The sequence below is a fragment of the Aptenodytes forsteri genome, unplaced genomic scaffold, assembly GCF_000699145.1.
Source record: "Aptenodytes forsteri isolate BGI_AS27 unplaced genomic scaffold, ASM69914v1 Scaffold284, whole genome shotgun sequence".
Classification (NCBI taxonomy): domain Eukaryota; kingdom Metazoa; phylum Chordata; class Aves; order Sphenisciformes; family Spheniscidae; genus Aptenodytes; species Aptenodytes forsteri.
In genome coordinates, this window is record NW_008794445.1 from 1,714,457 (window position 1) to 1,735,453 (window position 20,997).

Below are 20,997 nucleotides of genomic sequence, written 5' to 3' on the forward strand. Positions count from 1 at the left end.
AGACACCTGGACTTCCAACAGACAAGCATGGGCTGCCCAAGGTAGACTCAAGTCTGAAGGCTGAGTTTCCTTGATGTGAATAGCCCTTCCAGTGTCTCCTCTGGGATGGTATCCCTTCCCTCGTTATCACCTGTTATCCATGAGCTGGTCTCTAAATCACAGCAGCATTTGGAGGAAGGTCCCTGGACAGGTGTGACTCAAGGAGCTGGTGGCTGCTAAGGCTGGGTTACAGTGCCCAGCTGCCAGAAACGCTGCAGGAAACACAGAACCTACCCCATACCTTTTAAATGGCCTCCCCCATCTCCAGCTCTAAGTGAGCAAATATCTACACATTTCCTTTCCCTGTCCACCATTTCTTGCAGGGGAACAGTCCTTCCTAGTCCGACCCCTGCAATCTGCGAGACCGTGGCTACAGCAGCAGCTCATCTCCTTGGAGAGATGTCTGAGGTCCTTTGCAGGGGTTTGGTCTCACAAAATCTTGCAGTTGAAAGGAATTTATTTAATTACACACACATCCTAAGCAGAGGGAAGCTGGGTCTAGTTACTTTTTCTCCTGCTGGTATGGAGCACTCCTCCTCGTCCCACACCACATGGAAGGGATCAGGCTCAAGGGCTCAACCCTGAGGCAGGTTTCCAGAGGGGGAAAGAGGGAGCGGGCATGTCAGAGCAGAGAAGCCCACTTTGGCCTTTACTCCAGCTCCCTTGTGTCGCGGGGTGATCAGTGACCTGGCCGAAGGCTGGAGCCTTTCCAGGCCCTCCCCAGCTCCAGCAGGCAGGAGGGCGTCCCTGCTACCTCTGCTGGCATTGATGGCACCAACTGGAAACACCCAGGAGTGACAGCTTCTGGGCTTGTGCTTTATGGGGGTAAGAAGTATGGGGACTATCACGTCCTCAGGAGATGGGGAACTGATGGGCCTCATAGAAAGGGAAGAAGAAAGTGTTTCAGTGAGTTTCAGTTCTGGGCCTCTTAAGAAAATCACAGAGCGTCTTGTGATTTAGAGACAAATATGCAAGACAAGGAAAGCTTTAAGCCACAGGCTTGGCCCACTGCCTGAATTTTTTCCCTCCTCTTTCAGTGTAATTACAGTTGAGCCATGTAGTAATTGGGTAACTTTTTCCAAGGAATCCTTTCACCCGGAGTGAATCATACTTGCCAGAAAAAGAACATGGAGGCAGATAAAAGACATATAAATCCTATGGCTTATTGTGATAGAGCATTTTTCCCCCATCCCCTTGTTCCTCAGCCCCCCCGGTGTGCTCAGGGTAGGTGCAAGAGCCAGGCACTGAGCTTTCCTGGATAATTCCTCCCCACCCCTCCAAGACAGCTTCCTCCTGGCTTGCTGTGCCCTACAGCCAAGATGAACTGTGTGGTTTTGAGAGTGTCTAGGGGTTCTGCAGAATAAGGACTATTTTCCCTCCTTTAGTTCCTGTACCTACAAGAGTAGGTAGTAAGGGCTGGGTCAGCAGCTGGGCAGCCTTTGGGGTCAGCAAAGCTTGATAGTGCAGCTGGGTGACCCCAGATCCAGCTTCAGTCCTCTGCTCCTGGGGTTTCACCTGGACCACAAAGAATTTCTGAGGTACTGTGTGCGCTCAGTGATATTTCTTCTGCTCCTGATTTAGCCAGAGCTGAAGAGCCCAGCCCTCTTCCCAGACCCTTCCCGCCAAGTCTCAATCCATCTGACCATTTTTCATGTGGGATAAAAGCCTTGGATAGTAAAACACACATTGTAAAACTATTTTCCATTGGCTTCATGGCCACACACAGCTGGATCTCCTCCCGGAGCAGCCAGCAGCCTGCTTGGAAGGGTTGGGTTTAGCATCCTGGAGATGAGCCTGAGTGAGGGTGGGAGGAGGCAGCTCTGCCTGACAGGCCCTCCCTCCCCCCAAAACCAACCCCTCCCACCCTTTCCTCGGTCTGATTGGCGGGTGGGGTGGAGAAGGGCTGGGACAACTCAGCTCTCCGTCTATTTAAAGGCAAGGGTGGGGCCCCTGCAGCTACTTGCCTGGAACTATTACACCTTAGTAGAGAGGAGCATTAGCCTGCAGAGCAGCACCATGTCTTGCGTGAGTAGAAAAAGGGATGGGGCAGCCGGTGTGTGGCTTCGGGCGCAGCTTTGCTAGAGGTGGTGTTTCATGGAGTGGGACTGCGGGGAATGTGTTGGCTTGGTGTGAGGGTGCTCGCACTATCCTCCTGCATCTGCTTGTCAGCCCCTGTGTCAGAGGGTCTGCTAGAGCTGGGTGCTTGCTGCTGGGGAGGAAGGATCCCTGCTGCATCCATTACAGAGGGGTGGCTGCTATTTCTTGTTCTGGCAGGAGTGTTGGTTTTTTCCCCGCAAGATCCCTTTGCGGGGGGTGGGGGGGTGGTCCTTGCAGGGTTGGCTCCTGAGCTGGGGTAACCTGTTTTACAGCAGCTCTGCTCTGGGGAAGCAGCTGCAGTAACATTTATTGCTCTCTGAGCACTTCTGGGCAGCCTTGCTGCTTGCTTCCTGGCTGAAGTTTTCATGAGTCACTGAATTGTTCTCTCTCTCTCTCTCTCTCTCGTAAAGAAATGTGCTATGCAGAAGTGTCCTTCTGTGAGTGTCAAGAACAGCCAGGGAGATGCTTGTCAGAAGAGCGATTGCACTTCTTTGATTTATCTTTCATTAGACTGAGGGTGATTAATCAAGGACTGTCCCAAGTGCAGGCTTATTTATTAAAGTGGGATGGGGGAAAGATTCTTAGTATTCTTGGGGCCTTGCCTCTGGTGTGATAGAAAATGAGTACATATGGGTTTACCAGGGTATTTCAGTTCTCCTAGAGAGAAGGTGGGGAAAGGTGTGTGCATGGAGCAGGAGAATGTTCTTGTAAATGCTGAACATACCAAAAAAAAACCCAAACCCAAAAAACTACCAAGCCCTTGGGAGCTGGGGAGCAAAGTGTCCAAGCCCCTGGACCTAGGCAAGGCTTGAAGTTCAAATCCGAGCCGGGGAAGGGAGTGGAGGCTCCATCCCTGCACATCCAAGCTTGTGTGGGATGATGAGACCCACAAGGCACATGGGTGTGTTTGGGACAGGGTGGGTGTGATGGGAGCTTGCAGGTACTTACACTTCACTGCTGTGAAATACCGATATGTTGATGAGAGCAGCAGGAGAAAGGTTGGGAAATTGGGCACATGTCCCATGTGACTGGAGTAACTTCTCTGGGATGTCCCTGGTGCAATGCCCTAGGGGAAGGGAGCTTCCCTGTCTCTCCAGTGGTCCAAAGCAATGCACTGTCTTGCAAGGCAGCAGGGAGAGCTGCCAAGTCAGAGCAAGTGAGCCAGCAGGTACTGAGCTAAAATCTCTGCCTCCGTGTTCCCCAGGGACCAGTATGCACCAACTTGGGTCTCAAGCCTGGCCAGCGCCTCACTATCAAGGGGAAAGTTGCACCAAGTGCCAAGAGGTAAGTTGTGCTGTGCTACCCAGGCATGGCCAAGGCACCATGCTGAGTTGTCTTCTGCTGGTGGGGGACAGAAGGAATCCCTCCCTTAAGTGTGAGAGGAGCAGCTTTGGAGGGGGTTAACACCAGCAGTGCTTCCCAGTGAGTCATTGCCTAATGCACATTGCAGACACATGCTACTGCCAAGGGGCTAAGCCGAAGCAGATGTGAAGCTCCAGCTGCATTCACTGGCAGTGACCACATCCTTTCTAGTGCAGGGTAAAGGAAATGGAAGTCATGTCTATACTGAGATTTGGGTTGAGACCATCCCTACAGCTACATCCTCTCCCCTGCGCAAAGATGGCCCAGGAGCAGGGACACCATTATAGTGCCTTGCTTCACTGGGCAGGAGGAGTTTATAGCCCAAGCAGCTAGGAAGTCTTGGATGCTCTAAGCCACAGCTCCAGCTAATGGTGCAAATGGAAAGGCTGCATGTTGCAGCAGGGGGTCTCAGGCTGTTGAAGTTTGCTTTCACTCAGTGGAGATGCCTGTCAGGTGCTAAGGGGGAAGGTGGTGATTGGGTGGGTGGGAGTTAGTAGAAATGTGCTTCTAACTCTGCAGGGATCAGGGTGGCTGGGGCTGCCAGGGATGCCTCTGCAGCAATCCCCAGCCCTTGTGCAGGTCTGGCTGGTGGGGCCTCTTGGTGGGTAAGGTGGAGCCTGTAGCTGCTGTACCAGCACTAGCAGTGTTCCAGGAAACATGTCCCAGCTCTTCCCAGTGCCTTTGAAGGTTGATAGTGTTGGAGTGAAGGCTCCTGGGCTTTCTCTTGCCAAATAATATGCCTCCTCTCTTCTCATCTGGGTAAAAGGCCTGGAGGCAAGGTGGACACTGGACTAGAAGCTGCTTCCTCCCACTGCCATTGCAGATGCTTTGGGATAGCTAATGACATGGTAATTATTTCAGCTGCCTGCAGGGTGGGGAGAAGGCAGTGGCTGTCAGGCAGGGTGCAGCACCAGCTAACTGTTTGGGGCTGAAAGGAAATCTGTGAAAAGCAACTGACTCCTTGGGAGCTGGTTTGGGTGCAGAATAACTCCCTGTTCAGGGCTAAGTGCTGAACCTTTCTCTTGTTAAAAGCTTTGTGGAAATTAAGCAGTTTCTCTCCCAGGGATGGCACTGTGGGGCCTGTCACCCCAGTAGAGGAGAGTACCCCTTACTGACACAGCACCATCTTTTTAGGGAAGCTGTGTGGTTTAGCAAAAGGTTTCTCTTCGGTTACCCTCAGCTGGGCTTGAAGACACATATGTTCATGGTAATGAGCAACATGCTACCATAGTATTGATTAAAACAGTATTGATGTCTTTCTCTGCAGCTTTGTGATGAATCTGGGGAAGGATGCTTCCCACCTCGGGCTTCACTTCAACCCCCGTTTTGATGCTCATGGTGATGTGAACACCATCGTATGCAACTCAAAGAAGGTGGAAGAGTGGGGTGCAGAACACAGGGAGACTGTTTTCCCTTTCCAGAAGGGGGCCATAGTAGAGGTGAGGCCTGGGATGCACTCTGTACCTGCCCCAGTGAAGGGAGGGTGTTTGGCACAGGGCATCCAACTGCAGGGGCTGTCTCGGGGCTAACTGTACAGGAGGTGGCTGGCTTCTCCTGCTTGGCCAGTGCCACCGTTCAGGGCTCTGAGCAGCAATGGAGGGTGGGGATCAAATGTGCAAGCTCCAGCTAGCTCAAAGGGATGTTGCTATTGAACTGAGCAGGGAATAAGCATCTCTTGGGAGACCAGAATAACACTCCTGCTGTTGAAGAGCAGGTTATGCTGCTGAGTGTGTTCACCCTGCAAAGCAGAGGGTAGCACAGCAATGCAGTGGAGGGGAAAGGCTTGAGGGTATCTTGGTAGAAACTTTCTTTGACTTTTCCATTTGTCTTACAGATCACTTTTGGTGTCAACCAAAATGATGTGACAGTCCAGCTGCCAGGCCACCAGTTCACGTTCCCTAACCGGCTTGGGCTCTCTGTCTTTGACTACTTTGATACACAAGGGGACTTCACACTCCAGTCCCTCAGCTGGGAATAACTTCCTCTGATGCCTCCATCTCGAAGATACAGAAAGTGATCAATAAATAAGAGTTTTGGTCTACCCAGTCTAATCTGTTTCATGCTGCAAGACCACATGGGTTGGTCACCTTAATGGGGTGGGGGGGGGAGGAGGGTAGCCAACTTTTCTGGAGTACTGTATGTGGGTGGCATTGTGCCAACCTTGGCCCTTAAAGTTACGGATGGAGAGGAGGGTGAGGGGTGAAACCTGGGAAGGCAGAAGGTGAAAAGCCCAAGGAGAGTCTCGGGAGGAAACACTGGGGCTAGATATGACTAGAGGAGAGAGTGGAAGGGGCCCTTAGGGAGAAAGTGATCAATAAATAAGAGTTTTGGTCTACCCAGTCTAATCTGTTTCATGCTGCAAGACCACAACATGGGTTGCACCTTAAGGGGGTGGGGGGGGGAGGAGGGTAGCCAACTTTTCTGGAGTACTGTATGTGGGTGGCATTGTGCCAACCTTGGCCCTTAAAGTTACGGATGGAGAGGAGGGTGAGGGGTGAAACCTGGGAAGGCAGAAGGTGAAAAGCCCAAGGAGAGTCTCGGGAGGAAACACTGGGGCTAGATGTGACTAGAGGAGAGAGTGGAAGGGTCCCTTAGGCAAAGTTACCCACTCTTGGGGTCAAAGTGGGTTGATGAAATCTCTCTCTCTAAGCAAAGCATCCCTGGCTGGCCTCAGACAGCCTTGAGTTGCTGTGCTAGGTAAACCTAGTGGGACATGGAGTGAGGAGAAAGTCCTCAGTTGTGCTAGCTTTGGCCTGCACCCCTCTGTAGAGGCTGGTCCCACTCATGACACAGCTCTCCTATGTCTTCTTGGGACCTCTTGCTGCTGCATGGGGGCAGCAGTAGAAACAACCCACCAGTTGCTTTGCTGGGTGTGGTGGAGCATGCAGTGGGCTCCTCATCCAAATCATTTCTTTCAATAACTGCAGAAGCGTGAATACTGCTGGGACATAGCTTATGCAGCACAGGAGGGCAGTAACCTGGAGGGCTCTGGTTTTATTCTGCCCCATGTGCCTTGCCTGGTGCATCCAGAGCTGGGAGATAGCAATGCCCAGCTGGGGTGTGAGATAGTAAGGATGTATCCACTATGCTTTTGTTAGCCCTTGACTCATATTAGCCCAAATGAGCCTGAGCACTTTTCAGTCTAAGCTGAGGCTAGCCTCTGAGGAGACTGAAGATGATGAGGCGTGTTTGATGTAACAGCATAGTTCTCACTGGGCTGTGGGTTGCTACCCAAGGTGTCAGCCAGCAGCTGCCTCAGGGGCTCTGCCAGTCTAATGCTACTTCAGCAGCAATGACTATTGCTGTTGGGCATGCTGTGCCTGGTGGGCATAGGAAAGGTGGGAGCTGCCCTTTCCACAGTGCAAGCTCCAGCTAGCTCAAAGGGATGTTGCTATTGAACTGAGCAGGGAATAAGCATCTCTTGGGAGACCAGAATAACACTGGTTATTGTTACCAATAACCCAGCAGTTACCAGGTAGGTCTGGGATGGAACGACCCAATATTTGGGTCCATGCTTCCAGGCTTGGCCATAAGCAACACGAAGTACAAACAAATTGATGTCCTACAAGGACTCCTTGCAGGCCTGGCTGGGCTGATTCCTCCCATTAAGCAGTTGCAGAGCAGCTGGAGCACAGGAACTTGCTCCTACAGCAGCAGCACCCCCTGTTCTTGCTCCATAATTCATGAGGCTCTGCCAGGTCCTGTGTCACAGGTACCCATGAAGAGAGAGGCTTGGCTGCTAGGAACTGGGGGGCTGAGGAGGAAGAGAAACGAGTTGGAGACAAGGACTCCAGATGGGCTTTTGAGCTGGGAGGCAGGAACACTTAGGGTGCACAAGCAACTTGCAGCTCTGCAGTTGGATCTCTCTTGAAGCCCCGTGTTGCCCAAAGCCAGTCTGCTCTGGATGATCACATCCTGCTCTTTAGGGTTACATCTGTAATAGTAAACACAACATCTAACATTGCCACTCTGTACATAGGCATGACTGGAGGACAGCGTAGCTTGGGGACTCTTCCCATGGCGTGATATGGATCAGACCATCCTTTCTGGGGATGAGAAGAGAGTTTAGCTGTATGGAAGTGAGCCACGCTAGGCTAGATGGCCTCAAGACAAGGGACCTGGCCCAGTTTATGCAGTGGTGTTGACACAGTCTGGCAGACTGGGGTACATTTGGTAGGCTGGAGAACTGGGGATTTCCTCAACCACAGCAGGGGCACGGTGCTGGTGAGGGCCCCCTCCATGAGCTGTGATGATGGACATATAGTGGAGCTCTCTCCTTGCAGCTTCCTCTGCTGGGCTGATCTTGAAAGCTGAGCAGATGTGCTGACCTCTCTGAGCTGTACTTCAGGGCAATTTCACAATGTCTCTTAACTGCACTTGGGAGTCTTTATTTAGAAAGACTCTTCAAAGATTTTTTTTTGTGGAGGGTCGGGGAAGAAAGCTGAATGTGAGCTTCACCACAAGAGGATGAACCTTAGGTCTCCTGCTAGCTTGGCTGCTTCTTGAAGTGACTCACTGGTCCTGTGAAATCTGTGACTCACTGTTGTCCTGACTTTGTTATGGCTCGGCCCGTTGCTAGCGAGGAGGTGAGGGGTGGCAAGGGCTCCTTGGTGGTATAATTTAGATGTATCGAGGTTGATTGCTCTCTTCCACCCACCCCCTGGCCTTGCGCAAGGTGGAAGCTGGCATGCGAGGGCTGAAGGACCTAGGATGGAGTCAGGATCCCCGAGACAAGCGTCCTCCCTGCCCCGCTGAGGAGGATGAGTGGCCTTGCAAAGGGGAAGGTGTGAAGGGGAAGGCACCACAGCAACGACGATGGAAGACACTGCACGCCAACATGGAAGGTGATGCACTTTTATTTCTTAACTCAACCCCAGACAAGGGCTGGGAGATGTTCCCAACCTGGGGTGCTGCTCACCCCTCATTTTCCCCCACAGAACCCGACAACTCCCTGAAAGCCGGGGGGATGCCGTGGCCTCCCACTGGGCCCCCTGCAGCCTCCCTGGAGGGTGCCAGGGGCCGTGCCGTCCCCATCCCGCTGCAGCTGGGGCGCCGGCGGTAGCTGCCAGCAAGCAGGGTGTAGAAGAAGGGGTTGACACAGCTGTTGCCATAGGCCAGGCAGGTGACACCAAAGTTGAGGTAGGCCTGGGCAGTGGGGCCGATGCCCAGCCCCTCACCTCGGTACAGCCCGGCCAGCTGCCAGGCCCAGAAGGGGAGGAAGCAGGCCCAGTAGGCCACCACAATGGTGGAGATCCTGGAAAAGAGCCGCCGGGTGGGGGCCCGGCCAGCCACCGGCAGCCCCGGGCCCCAGGCGGAGGACCGGTATGCCCGGGCCAGGCGGGCATAGACAACGCCCAGCACCATGCCAGGCACCAGGACGCTGGTGGCGAAGAGCACCGTCAGGTAGAGCCGGAAGGCCACTGGTGTCCAGGTGGGGACGCAGATGCGCTTGCGGGGGCCGCCTCCCTCCCGCAGCTGGGTCATCGCCATCATGGGGGCCGTAAGCAGGAGTGAGAGGAGCCAGAGGACAGCGCTGGCCAGCTTGCGGTAAGCGTTGCCGGCCCGCCTGGCTCGCAGTGGCCTGGCCACCGCCCAGTACCTCTCCAGGCTCATGGCGGTCAGGAGGAAGATGCTGGCATGCATGGTGAGGAGGTCCAGGCTGAGCAAAAGCCTGCAGCCCACATCCCCAAAGAACCAGTCATGGGCGAAGTAGGTGCAGACCACAAAGGGGATGGTGGAGAGGTACAGGAGGTCAGCCAGGGCGAGGTTGATCACATAGACCCCCAAGGAGCCTGCTGAGCGGCCCGCCACCCTGCCAGAGGCCACCACCACTGTGTAGATGTTCCCCACCATCCCAGTGAGGCACATGACCAGCAGCACTGCACCCAGCGGCCCCGTGACTGGGCTGTCCCCTCCCAGGACACCACTGCCGTCACCCTCGCCACTGCTTTCCTCCGAGAAGCTGCCACCCTCAGGATCCTCTCCAGGTCTTGCGCTGATGGGGGAAGGAACACAAGACATCTTTGGGTAGAGCAAGCAAGAGCAAGTCAGGCTGTCAGAGACCTCTGCCTTCCCCCTACGCTGTATGGGACACGTCTAGCCTTAACACGAGAGGGGAGAATGGCGAGAGTTCAGCAGACATAGGGTACTCCAGAGAAGTCTATTCCTCACCTCCAGCCACCCAGTCCATTTTGCTGATCTTGTCCATCACAAGCTCTGTCCGGTAGTTTTCCTTAACCACCAAAGGGCTGAGAAGGGGACACCTCCCTCCCCTTCAAGACCGATAGGTGCAAAATAACCTCTGCCAGCCAGGAGGAAACGTCTCTGGTCTTCACCAGCTCCTCGCTTGTTGGTTCTCCAGCGTTTGCTGGGCCCACAGAAACCAGCAGAGTCAGTGGACAAGTGGATTTCTCCTTCTCCCAGGTCTGTGTCCTCTCAGCTCAGAGAAACACTGGAGAGGTGGGCTCTGCCCCCCCCCCGAACCAGCCCCTGGAGAGTTGCCTTGCCCACTGCACAGAGGAATGTGTCTGACTCACAGCTTCACACACCAGTGTGAACACAGTCCCAGTTTATACTGGGCTCTTAACCACTAGCTGAGGAGCCGTGCTGGCTTCCTCCTCTTTCTTACAGACGTGTTCCTTCTTCTCCAGTGCCTTCCTCCAGCTACCTCTTCCTTCTTGTTCTTTTTTCCCTTTCTTTTTCTCATTTCCCCTTGCACAGTTTTCCTCATTTGAAAGAGGATATAGCTGAAAGCCAAGACTCCCTAATGTGGCAGGGGGGAAAACCAGCGCACTGTGGCTTTAGAAGGGAAGCAAGGGCCAGCCCTGAAAGTGCAATAGGCAGTGAGTTGCCACACTGCTCTCCTTGGCCTCTAGCCAAGCCTGGCTAAGAGGGCATGTCCCCCACTCCCTTCCAAGGACATCAGGACCCCTTGAGGTGTAAACAATGGATGTAGCCCCCAGTTTGCAAGCAAGCCCACCAGATAGTAGGACATCTCACATTTTCTATGACCTGGCCCTGTTCCATCCTTGTCCCCCAGGCAGCAACAAGCTCCTAGAGACTCAAAGGGCTGGATATTTTAGACCTACTCCCTCTCCCCAAAGACCATCCTCCTTCTCTAAGCTTTCCCCCTCCTTCCCTCGAACCCCCAGGACCTGCTGCCTCACCTCAGAGCAGGGAGCAGAAGCCTGTTAGGCACCGTTGCCTTCTGGTGGGGCATCACTGCATGTCACCTATGCTCCCACACTTCTGCGCCCAATGCTACTCTGCTTGCTCTTCACCCACATCCAAGCCTCATTCGTCTCAGGGAACAGGCACGGTGGGACAGAATTTGCAGAGCAGAGACACATGCGCCATTACTAAATGTGCTGCTGTTAGTTCACAGGGGTTTTCAGGCCACTCCAGCCATGCTCTTTTGCATTGTCAGCATTAACTTTGTTGTGGCCGAGTCAAATGCCTCCACTTATCTCCAGCAGCGATAAGTCAGCAGCAAACAGGAGAAGGAAGCATCCCATTGGTACTGCCCTCGCTGCAGTAGGATCCAAGCACCTTCCCAAGCAATGATGTGCTGCATGCCACAGTAACAGCTTCAGCATGACTGTGCCACAGGAGTGGGCGTATAGCACATACGCATATATAGGGCATTGATGGAGGCAACTTGGGAGGCCTCCCTCTGGGTTATCTCTGCAGCTCTTGGCACGTCTGGGTCACTCTCTCTACTCCTCTTCCCAGAGGAGAACTGAACGTGCAGGTTGTTTAGGTGGGGCTTGAGCTTTTTTTTAATGGGCTGCCCCATTTTCATGTTATCAGAACCAAGAGGCACTTTGTTTTGGAACACAAGCTTTGCAATGGCTTTCAGTTTTTAGGACAGTCATGCTCCTAACTGGGAGAGATCAGCAAACTGCAGTGAAAATATACTTTTGGGTGGAATGCTCCATTGTGCCATGGCAGCAGATGAGTGATGCTGCTTCTCATCCAGGAAGTTGATGCTCCCAACTGGTTGTGGTGGTCTCAGCACAGAGAGGGGTCCACAGAGAAGCAGAGGGGGACCATGACTTTGCCCATTTGGCTCTGATGGAAAGATTCACAGTCCACGTGCCCCAGGAAATGCAGTGAATAGCCATGGCTCCTTGCTCTGAATATCTGTGCTTTTTTTCAAGAAATGACCTCATGCCTTTGCAGTTAGCAGCTCAGCTCGTTTAGGAAGTTAAAATAAATTACAATAGGATTTTTTTATTCATTTCTTTAGGAGCTAATTAAAATTCTCATTGCCTCATTAATTCCAGTTAGCTCCCCTTAACACAGGAGATGCCTGCTCTCACACTGCCTGCGTAAAACTGCAGACACATCAGATACTACAGTCATCAGCAGAACTCAGCTGGTCCTTCCAGCATGTGAAACACAGCTCTCCCAGGAGAGCTTTAAGAGATGATCTTTAAGATATGAATCATGGGTTGATTTAGTGGTTAGGGCTAACTGTTACTAGAAGGACATGAACATACAGACTTCCCTGTTATACTACTGCATAAAATTATATGTTTGTGTGATATACAAAATATACATATGTAATGTATAGGGTAGAATGAAAGTGCCAGGCCTTTGACATACAGAGAATGAGGGAGCAGAGCTCCATGTATTACCATCTTCAGACATCAACCCCTAGGCTCCAGTAAAGACAACAGAGTCTGAACTGTCTCATGATACATGAGACACGCCATAAGCTGCTCTCTGCAGGACCCAATCTCTCTCCATTGGTTTGACTAGAGACTCAGATTTGACAGCTGAACTTCAATGGCGTGAATATCCCTCACAGTGTCTTCCTTCTGGCAGCATTCCACCTCCCACCACTTTTTGTTATGTGCACACACACACACACATATTATCCACATACACACATGTATACACACACATTAGTTTTGAGCGGATCTCTTAATCTTCTCTGTAGGAACCGGAGGAAGGTCTCTACCCAAATGTGGTCTGAAGAAGCTTTCAAGCCCATATATGGCAGGAGGAAACAGGCCTCAAATTTGGCTGTTAGATTACATCTTTTAAGTGACCTTTCTCAACTACAGCTCCAACTGATCAAATATCTAGATGTTCCACATCTCTGTCATCAGAAGAGAAGCCATTTCTTGCAAAATGAACATTTTGAATGTTTGAATGGCAAAACGAAGCCATTTCTTGCAAACCCAGGAACAGTCTCTCCTAGCCCAGCAGCCCCTGCAACCCACTGGGGTGTAGCTCCAGCCAGGCAGCTGTTTTCTTGCGTAAGGTAGGTGGCTGTCTGCAGTTTCATGCAGGAGTGATGCTAGGTCCCATGTCCAAGACAGCAAGTGCCAAGTTTTCAAGGCCCCATTGACAGGCAAGGCCTGCCAGCATCCAGTCAGATCACAGCAATTTAACAGTGACAGGTTGCTCTGAGGATTCAGACTCACAAAATCTTGCACTTGAAAGGAAGCAGCTTAATTTGGCTCCCAGAACAAAGTGGACCGTCTATAGGGAAAAAAAGTGCTTCAAAGAATGCTTCAAGGGCACTGTGTTTCTCTGATGTCAATCTCCTCTCCTGACAGCCCACCCAACAGGACCAGGTAGAGTCGAGTCATAGCGAGGTTCCCGCATGGCTTCCTAGGATTTAAACTTGAAGTAGGCTTCAACTGTAGTGAAGGAAAAAAGTGGTACATTAGGGCAATACCCTGAACCGGAGTGGCAGGAGGGGAAGGAAACAGCATCCAGGCACTTACTTGCATATTCCTGTGGTGTCATGGCCTGGTTGATGACGCTAGTGAAGGCTGCGATCCAGTCCAACTGGTCAGTCTCTGTCTCACAGGTGAAGAGGTATTCCCGGTCAGGGGTGACAATGGTGAGGCCATAGTGCCAAGAGAAGTTGCCCTGTGTCCCCGAAGGCAATCCCTTCTGGACGCTATAGCCATTCTCTCTGCTGCCCACAAATACCTCACCCTTAGCAAATGCATCCTGCACATCAGGAGGGAAAGAGAGGAATTTACCGAATCAGGGAATAACAGCAGTGCACCTAAGGACAGGAGGAGAGTGGGTGAAGACCAGGGATGTAGCAGCAAAAAGATTTGAAGGTGGTAAGGGAATTCAGAAAAGCAGGAAGGCTATGCTCAAAGGCAGCGGCGGAAAGGAAAATTTAAGAGCGTAGATCTTGAGAAGTCTGAGAGAGGAACTGCTGCTCCTGTCTCTCCACGTCACCCCCCATGCCACTCTCCTCCCCATCACCACCTTTACACCGCTGCCCTCCCTGTTACCATTGTCTGCAGGCAGTGAAACAAACACAGAAAGCATGGGATGAACTAAGCGGGACGGGAAGGGGAAGACCTAGAGTCCGTTCAGAGCAGCTGGGGAACCTGCAAGCCTCCCTTACTGCAGAGCAAAGACTCTGGTTGCACTTTGACCCTGCCCTCAGCACTGTTGCCTGCAGCTGCCAGAGGTCACATCTCCCCCTCACCAAAGGGTCCTTGAAGTACATGAGCCTGCGGTGATCCAGCGTGAACCAGCGCTTCTTAAAAGCCTCTCTCTGCTGTGAAGGGAAGAGGTGACATATGTAAGGGGACAGCGCCCTCTGCCGTGAGCAGTGCGAATGGATACCCAAAATTCATCCCAACCACTTGAACCACGCCCCTGCCTTAACTGCAACCTCCTCCTCACCCTTTCTGAGCTGAGAGTGGGGATCAGTATCGGGTTTTTCAGTCCCAACTGCTGTCCCCAACTCTTGGACTTCTTTGAAGGACCCCAGAGTTGAGACAGGAGAAATCTAGACGCTAAATACCTGTAAGGTCACGCACACACAGACACATGCAGAGAGATCTGTTGTTCTGGGAGAAAGCAGGGACTCTGGCTTCATCTACTTTCACATGTGTCCTTCCCCTTCCTTTTATTCTCCCCTCCCTTGGTGCACACACACTGTTCCCACGGGTGTCTAAAGAGTCAGGGGGGAATGGGGAAACAGCAGGAGAAAAACATTGAAGTAGGGAAGGTCAGTGGCTCTCTGGCAGGTCCCTGACAGATATTTTTTTTCCCACAGCAGCTCACCTTGGGACCAGTCTTCTCCATGTATCCCTCCTTCAGGAAGTTTCTTGTCAGCCGATTTTTAATCTGACAAAAAGGCAACAGTAACATCCACTTAGCCACATTTCTTTGCCATTCGCTTTCACCCCCCACCCTTCCTTCTATTCCCCCAAATTCAGCTGCCTTTTAAATTCATGTTTGCAGAACTGCCTAGCCAGGAGTCACTTCTGTCTCCAAAGTGCCCAGAAACAGCAGAGAGCAGTTGTTCTCTGACCACTGCAGGCCCTTGTACACACACTTCCTCATCCCTCTATCTAAACACTGTAATTTCCACTTCTGTACCTGGGGATCTAATAGTAACTAATGGGCTCTTTTATCACATAACCGAGTACCAGCGGGAGTCTCAGCACTGCGCTCTAGTGCTGCCTTACCTCATTATCGCTGGCAATGGGAAATGCTACCTTCAGATAATGGAACTGCACAGAGCGAATGGCATTGAACCAGTCCACTACCTCCTGAGAACGGAAAAGGACAGAACAGAAAGCTTAGCCAGAGCAACAGTGAGCCATCTAAATTCACCCAGCTGCACCCAACCCTATGTTAACTACAAACGCAGCCAGCTCTCCCTCCCCAGCACCTACAGCATCTCCTTCACACACACAGAGCCAGCATGGCTGCCCCATTCCCCACATGCACAGGCAGCACATCTGCACATCTTCTGTGGCAGCTCCTCCCACACAAATTGACTCAGCCAGTGCTTCTGCCCTACTCCCTGCAGCAAAACTCTCTCACAGACACACAAACACAGAGCCAGAACTCCCACCCTGTTACCTACAGCAACTCACACACACTCCCCGCCATCCTACCCATGCTTCAGACTATTTAATACCAGCAGCTCCTCAAATCACCTCAATTGCTTTGCAGTGTTTGATGCTAAAACAAGATACCTTTCCACTTTCATGGTAGACAAATATATTCCGGGTCTTGTTGTCTTTGAGATAGGTGATCTGCAGGCCATTGGGGTTCCCAATCTTCACTGGTTGGAACGTAGCATTGATGACATCTATTTTAACATTGATTTTGGGTTCTTTGGCCTGAGAACAGAACAGCATTGGTCATGCATGAGCAATCCTAGTGGGAAAGAGACCTGAGCTGACTTAGTGGGGTAAGGCAGGGTCAGAGGGTGCTAAAAGGTAATAACTGCCCCTTCCCAACAAAACTGTTGTAGCACACACTCCCTTCACTGTGTGGCATGCTCAAGCCCAAACAGTGGCCCAGGACCTCCAATTTAGATTTGAGCTGTGCCTGCTATGGAACTGCCAGTGAGACACTAAGAGTGCATCTGACTTTACAGCTGAGCCAGTCTAAAGGCTAACTGACCCCAAAAGGAAAGACCCCACTCCTGCTCTTCCCTACCCCAAGCCATTCCCTCCCTTGCAACAGTATACTAGCACTTGCCCCATTCATTTCAGTAAGATGAACTAGCAGAAGAGTAGCCCTCCTCAAAACAAACCAAACAACAGTTTTTTGCCAACTTGGCTCACAGTGGGGTGAGGCTGTTTCCAGGGATGGTGCAGGATTACACGGCCAGGCAAACGGATACAGGTAAAGTGCAATATCAGCCCTTTTATCAGCAGTGAGGGAAAGGTGCAGGGAAGCACAAAGGGAGGACATGGGGAAAATGTGACCCTGACAGTAGGAAGGGGATCCCTCTCCTCAGTTACGTGTTTCTGTTATCATCCCTGGCCTGGGATAAGCAAGGCAACCTCAGAAACATGCGTAGAAAATAGAAACGTCTCCCTGACCTCACTACCCTGGGTGGAGTATGCACTGAGGTGGGAGTTGATCACCATACTCACATCCTGCTTGGTGAAATACTTCAGGCATCCCTCTCTTTCAGACAAGAAGAACTTGCGGGGTAGGAACTGCCCGTTGTCTCGGCCTCGCTTCCAGAGGATGCCTTCCTTCACCCCTAGGAGCAGAAAGGCCACTTTTAAGAGCATTCCCCCAAAGGCACGGTAGGCATCAGACAGCTGCATGAGCCCGGGGTCCCAGCCACACCTCTGGGATAAAGCACATGATGGACTATTGCTGAGAACAAACGCCTGAGAAGGAGAGGTCTCACCTCTGACTTACAACTGAAGACGGTGGTGTTCCTGGGTTTGCAGCCCAGATAAACGGTCACCAAAAGACATTCCCAGATGCTTCCCACCTCCTAGTCCGGCTCCCACTACTGCCTCTGACAGTGTGAGAGCCATCTCTCTGGTGAACACCAGAGTCCTGGCTCATGCAGACCTGGCATGGGACCAGAACTCTTCCCACTTAACTCTGCGGGCCCTTGGGCTCCAGCGCCTTGTGTCACAGCACTGGCAGTGACATTTCAAAGACAACTGCTGTGGTTGGAGGGGGGTGGCATGCAGCAGGACAGAAATTCCTTACTGCAGAGGTGTGGCTCCACCAGGACAGCAAATGCCTTCGAAAAATGCCAGCTGGTAATACCAGGCTTGGAAGCAACCCATGGCAGTGCTAACCTATGCTGCCCACAATTTAAACGCTCCCAAAACAATGCCCTGTAAGTACTAGCTGGGTTCTCAGGAGTACGTGTGGGATTTGCAACACCGACACCATGATCTTTCTCCTCATGGTGCTCAAAAGCTTCCAGTGAAGGCAACAGGCAGGATATTTTGATGTTGTGCTCTGCTCTTACCATCAGAATATGGCAGCTGTTTTCCCGGCTTGGTGAACTCTTTGCGTTCATATTTGGCCCGTATCCACTGTTCTCTCAGCACTCTGGGGAGAGAGGTGACAGGTAGCTCAGAAACGAACTAGTGGAACCCAGAACTGCCCTTCCCCCTTTTTTTCTGTGTGCAGCAACTTACTGGCAGTCATTGTATGTTGGCTGGTAATAGTAAATAGGGATGTGAGCTTCGTACGTGGCTTTAGTCACAGCATTCCCATGCTTGGCCAGAAACTGCAGAGTTAGACAGAGAGTTAGTGCCTTCCCTTTGATGCAGACTCATGTTGGGCTTTTTCTTCCCTGACCCACTACAGGGCTAGATGCACATTGAGCTCTAATAGAGCATTCTCTTTCTTGTCCATTGCAACATCCCAGCAAAGTCTGGCTACAGAAAGGTGGGTCTCAAAGGCCTTGTCTACTCTCAGAAGTTACACTGATTGCACCTGAATCAACAGTGCACACACATTCAGTGGATTTGCTGCCATGCCCCACATCTCCGGGGAGACTGAGTTCAATGGCAGCTCTGCAGTGCCGTCTGGGAGGACATTCCAAACCTCTTCGCTCCTCTCCAAAGAGCAGCGAGATACAGATTATTTTATTTGGATCTCTGGGAAATTTTTTAAGTCCCCTGAAGATTAATGGGTTGAAGGCTGTGTAACAGGGAGAAGTCAAGTTCCCATAAATGCCATTTTTCTCAAGAGATCACATTATATCTGGAAACTCTTTTCGGAGCATGGAATTGCCCAAGATTTCCCCCTCGAACTGCTGAAACCAAGAGGAGACATTGAGGCTGGATGGTGCTGGCGAGTGGGAAATGAGTAATCTGGAGCAACAAAGGCCCTGAGCCTTGGCAAGATACATTGCAAGAGCTCTGCATTTGCCATAAAGTAACAGGACATGGGGAGACACATAAGGCAAGTGCATCATCCCTCTCCCAGTGGGTTATGGGGAGTTATCCTCTCTTAAGTATCCAGAGCATGAGTAGCAAAGGGACTACGTATCAGATTAAATCTCCAACTCTGTGAGGCCAAAGGGCTGATTTTCCCAGGACATGTTAGTGTATGGCCTAGACCCAACCCACCTGACGCACCAGTGGGGATAAAATCTCACCTGCACCTGAGCATCGTCCCAGTGGTCCATCTTCAGGGATTTGACTTTGCTGATGCTAGGGATGTTGCGGTGAATTCCTGAGCAGCTGAGGCATATAAAGACACCCAAAGTAGAGGATGCCCAGTCAGGATCTGAGGGTATAAAAAAGGGTATGACTAGAGGTGGTAAATTCCCCTGGAAGATATGCCTCAACTGAGAACATAGTCTGGAGAAACAGAGAGCTGGGTGACTAGTTTCATCTGAGCTGATTAATTAACACCCAAGGCAGGAAAAAGCATAGCTATTAGTCCCTCATTCCCACTGCTTCAACCACTTCATCTGAATCTCTATCGACCTGAACCTTGAAAAACTCTGAAGTGCTGTGCAAACTCCCTTTGCATAAAGGGTCACCCAAGATGAAACTGAAACCACCTCTGGGAAAAGACTCCAGGAACAACACAGCAAACCCCCAAGAGTGTTTAGCTCTGGAAGTGGAAAGCAGCCTTGAATCCAAAATTTTCCAGGGAGAATTTAAGAAGGTAAAATGGTACTAATTAGCCCAGTCTTAATTTGGCTTGGGTAGTACACTCCATGTGCCCCTTTTGGGAGGAGTACGATGGGTGTTTTTAGCAGCGCCTGTAGGACCGCAAACTGGATACCCTTTCGAGAGGGCAAGCCCTTCAGTAAAAGAAATCTCCAAGGCGCCTGTGGCAGGTTGTCGGTTCATAGCTGAGTCACGGAGGAGACAATGCCCTCCTGAATCATGCCTTCTTTCTGGAGCAGTTAGGATTTCACCGGGAGCTTTCCTGTCAGGTCCTGACTAGGCATGACCTTGATTTGTATTTGAGATCTGACACAACTACAACCCACAGTGCTGCAGCTACACAGCCCCTACTCATCTGGCACTACCGTGTCCCCGTCCTTCTTCTGTGGCAGCATCTCCTTCCTCCTCCCTTGCCAACTCACCTCCAGGGAGAGGAAGCGAATATCCAGACAGAGCAATGCCTCTCCTCCCTCTCTGCCCCAGGCTCCTGTGCAGTCAGATAGCCGGCACCAAACTGCTGCTACAGACCAGCCCCAGCTCCTTGCTTCTGGCTCTTCCTCCAGCAGCCCTCAGGGACTCACCTGGCTTCCCGCAGTCTGCGCACAAAGAGTTTTCCGCTCTCCTCCACACCTCCTTCAGGGCCTTCATGCTCCTCTCGTTGCCTCCAGCCATCACGTCCAAATGCTATCCCTCTGGGCAGGGACAGGGCCAGGAGGGCAGCTGCCTGCACCTTCTGCACCTGTGACCCAACCTGCTGGGTTGCCCAAGGGAGAAGGAGCCACCAGAGAGCCAGAAGTTCTTGCAGATGGAGGAAAAAGGGTAAGGTAGGAGAAGCCGAAAGGTTAATGGAAGGAGTGTGGAGGCCTGACAGCGCACCTGAGATGGCTGAGCGCAGGCAGGGACGAAGAGGCTGGAGGCTGAAGTGCACCCACACTGTGAGTGAGGAGGAGGAGGAGGAGACCTGCCCCATGGGCGTGGAGGGAAGTACAGCAATTAACCACAGAACTGGTTTTTCCGCATTTCTGCTGGTGAAAGGACAGGCCAGGAAAAAAGGCAAGCAGCAAGAGAGCTGATAAAGGCGAGGCAGCCCTGGACAAGCGGCCGACAGGCCATGTCAGGACTTGTCACGCTCTGTGGGCTGGGGGGGTTGGCTTTGGCTGGCCCCACAGCGCTTCAGGAGCTTCCACCAAAGTCAGCTGGCCACCACACAAGCATTACACCCATTTTTAGGGTGAGGACTGGAGGGCAAGAAAGGTTCAAGCATTCAGCCGAAGTCACTCAAGCCAGCAGCCAAGAGCACAGCAGTCCTGATGCCCACACCTACTCATGCCAGTACTGACCACAGAAACCACAGCTGTTCGGCCAGGTCCTGCATCTCGGAGACTTAAGTCTCAGAGCCAAGACCCATCCCCACACTTGCCTCCCCCGGCTAAGAGCAGCACAGGTACCACTGACACGAAGCAATGACAATAGCTTGAAATAAACTTTCAGACCTTTACTGAAGAAATGTAGATGTTAAATATTTGGAGGAACAACCTTTATTAAAGATATTAAAGATATGCAGATGTAAAATACTCAGAGCAGTGGCAGCGCCAGTCTCAGGACGAGAGATTGGGTGTGATGCTGGCTGCACAAGCAGCACCGTAAGAGCCTTTTGCCAGGAGGGAGCTGAAGAGGAGCGGGAGCTGAAGGCACGCAAGCCTAAAGGAGCCCCCTGCCCACCCCAGGCTGGGTGCCAGGGCTGGTGGCAGACACCTGCAAGGTCCATGACAGCAGCTTCTCTCTCTTGGCCTCAGCTTGGGGGAAGTGTACCAGGAGCAGGTGAGGGGACACACAAAGGTTCCACACACCGGTGGGACAACAGGACCCAATGCCGGCCCCACTCTGCTCCTTCAAGCCACCCCGCAGCCAAGGCGGTGGCTCTGGCGTGTCCTCCCTCCCACTCACCCCACAGCCCACCGGCGGTGATGCTCGGTGCTCCCCCACACCCTGGGGCCGTTCTGCCCTCAGCCCAACAGCGGCTCAGCCGACAAGAACACCCCGCTTAAGACCTCACAGAAAAACCAGCCCCTGAACCCCCTCGCCCGGCGAAGCGCGGGCG

At 52.1% G+C, this 20,997-nt stretch overlaps 4 protein-coding genes across 4 annotated transcripts in view; 2 read left to right on the forward strand and 2 right to left on the reverse strand.

Annotated features, from left to right (window-relative positions):
* Positions 1-1,999: 1,999 nt before the first annotated feature.
* LGALS1 (galectin 1) lies at positions 2,000-5,533 on the forward strand. Its single transcript, XM_009289962.2, has 4 exons — positions 2,000-2,064; positions 3,341-3,420; positions 4,766-4,937; positions 5,333-5,533. The coding sequence occupies exons 1-4, from the start codon at positions 2,056-2,058 to the stop codon at positions 5,474-5,476; spliced, it is 405 nt and encodes a 134-aa protein (XP_009288237.1). The 5' UTR covers positions 2,000-2,055; the 3' UTR covers positions 5,477-5,533.
* Positions 5,534-8,412: 2,879 nt separating this feature from the next.
* Positions 8,413-9,519, reverse strand: LOC103907851 (urotensin-2 receptor-like). Its single transcript, XM_009290091.1, has one exon. The coding sequence runs from the start codon at positions 9,517-9,519 to the stop codon at positions 8,413-8,415; it is 1,107 nt and encodes a 368-aa protein (XP_009288366.1).
* Positions 9,520-13,122: 3,603 nt separating this feature from the next.
* Positions 13,123-19,568, reverse strand: LOC103907737 (arf-GAP with dual PH domain-containing protein 1). The gene is made up of 11 exons (XM_009289963.1): positions 19,478-19,568; positions 18,374-18,504; positions 17,406-17,497; positions 17,234-17,316; positions 16,386-16,498; positions 15,474-15,620; positions 14,958-15,041; positions 14,551-14,613; positions 13,967-14,038; positions 13,239-13,470; positions 13,123-13,151 (listed from the first exon to the last, which is right to left on the reverse strand). Exons 1-11 carry the CDS (start codon positions 19,566-19,568, stop codon positions 13,123-13,125), a joined length of 1,137 nt encoding a protein of 378 aa, XP_009288238.1.
* A 209-nt stretch (positions 19,569-19,777) lies between these two features.
* NOL12 (nucleolar protein 12) overlaps positions 19,778-20,997 on the forward strand; it is a 4,953-nt gene continuing 3,733 nt past the window's right edge. The window contains exon 1 of the mRNA XM_009290092.1: positions 19,778-19,831. Coding sequence (XP_009288367.1) covers positions 19,778-19,831 — 54 coding nt within the window. The remainder of the gene's footprint in view (positions 19,832-20,997) is intronic.

Excerpts from the sequence above, each read along its gene's own strand:
- LOC103907851 (XM_009290091.1), bottom strand. The coding sequence starts at position 9,519 with ATGTCTTGTGTTCCTTCCCCCATCAGCGCAAGACCTGGAGAGGATCCT.
- LGALS1 (XM_009289962.2), top strand. Across the intron at positions 3,421-4,765 it reads GTTGCACCAAGTGCCAAGAG|CTTTGTGATGAATCTGGGGA; the intron begins GTAAGTTGTGCT and ends CTTTCTCTGCAG. Across the intron at positions 4,938-5,332 it reads AGAAGGGGGCCATAGTAGAG|ATCACTTTTGGTGTCAACCA; the intron begins GTGAGGCCTGGG and ends TTTGTCTTACAG.
- LOC103907737 (XM_009289963.1), bottom strand. The coding sequence starts at position 19,568 with ATGGCTGGAGGCAACGAGAGGAGCATGAAGGCCCTGAAGGAGGTGTGG. Across the intron at positions 18,505-19,477 it reads CGCAGACTGCGGGAAGCCAG|ATCCTGACTGGGCATCCTCT; the intron begins GTGAGTCCCTGA and ends TTATACCCTCAG. Across the intron at positions 16,499-17,233 it reads ACAGCTGCCATATTCTGATG|GGGTGAAGGAAGGCATCCTC; the intron begins GTAAGAGCAGAG and ends TTCTGCTCCTAG.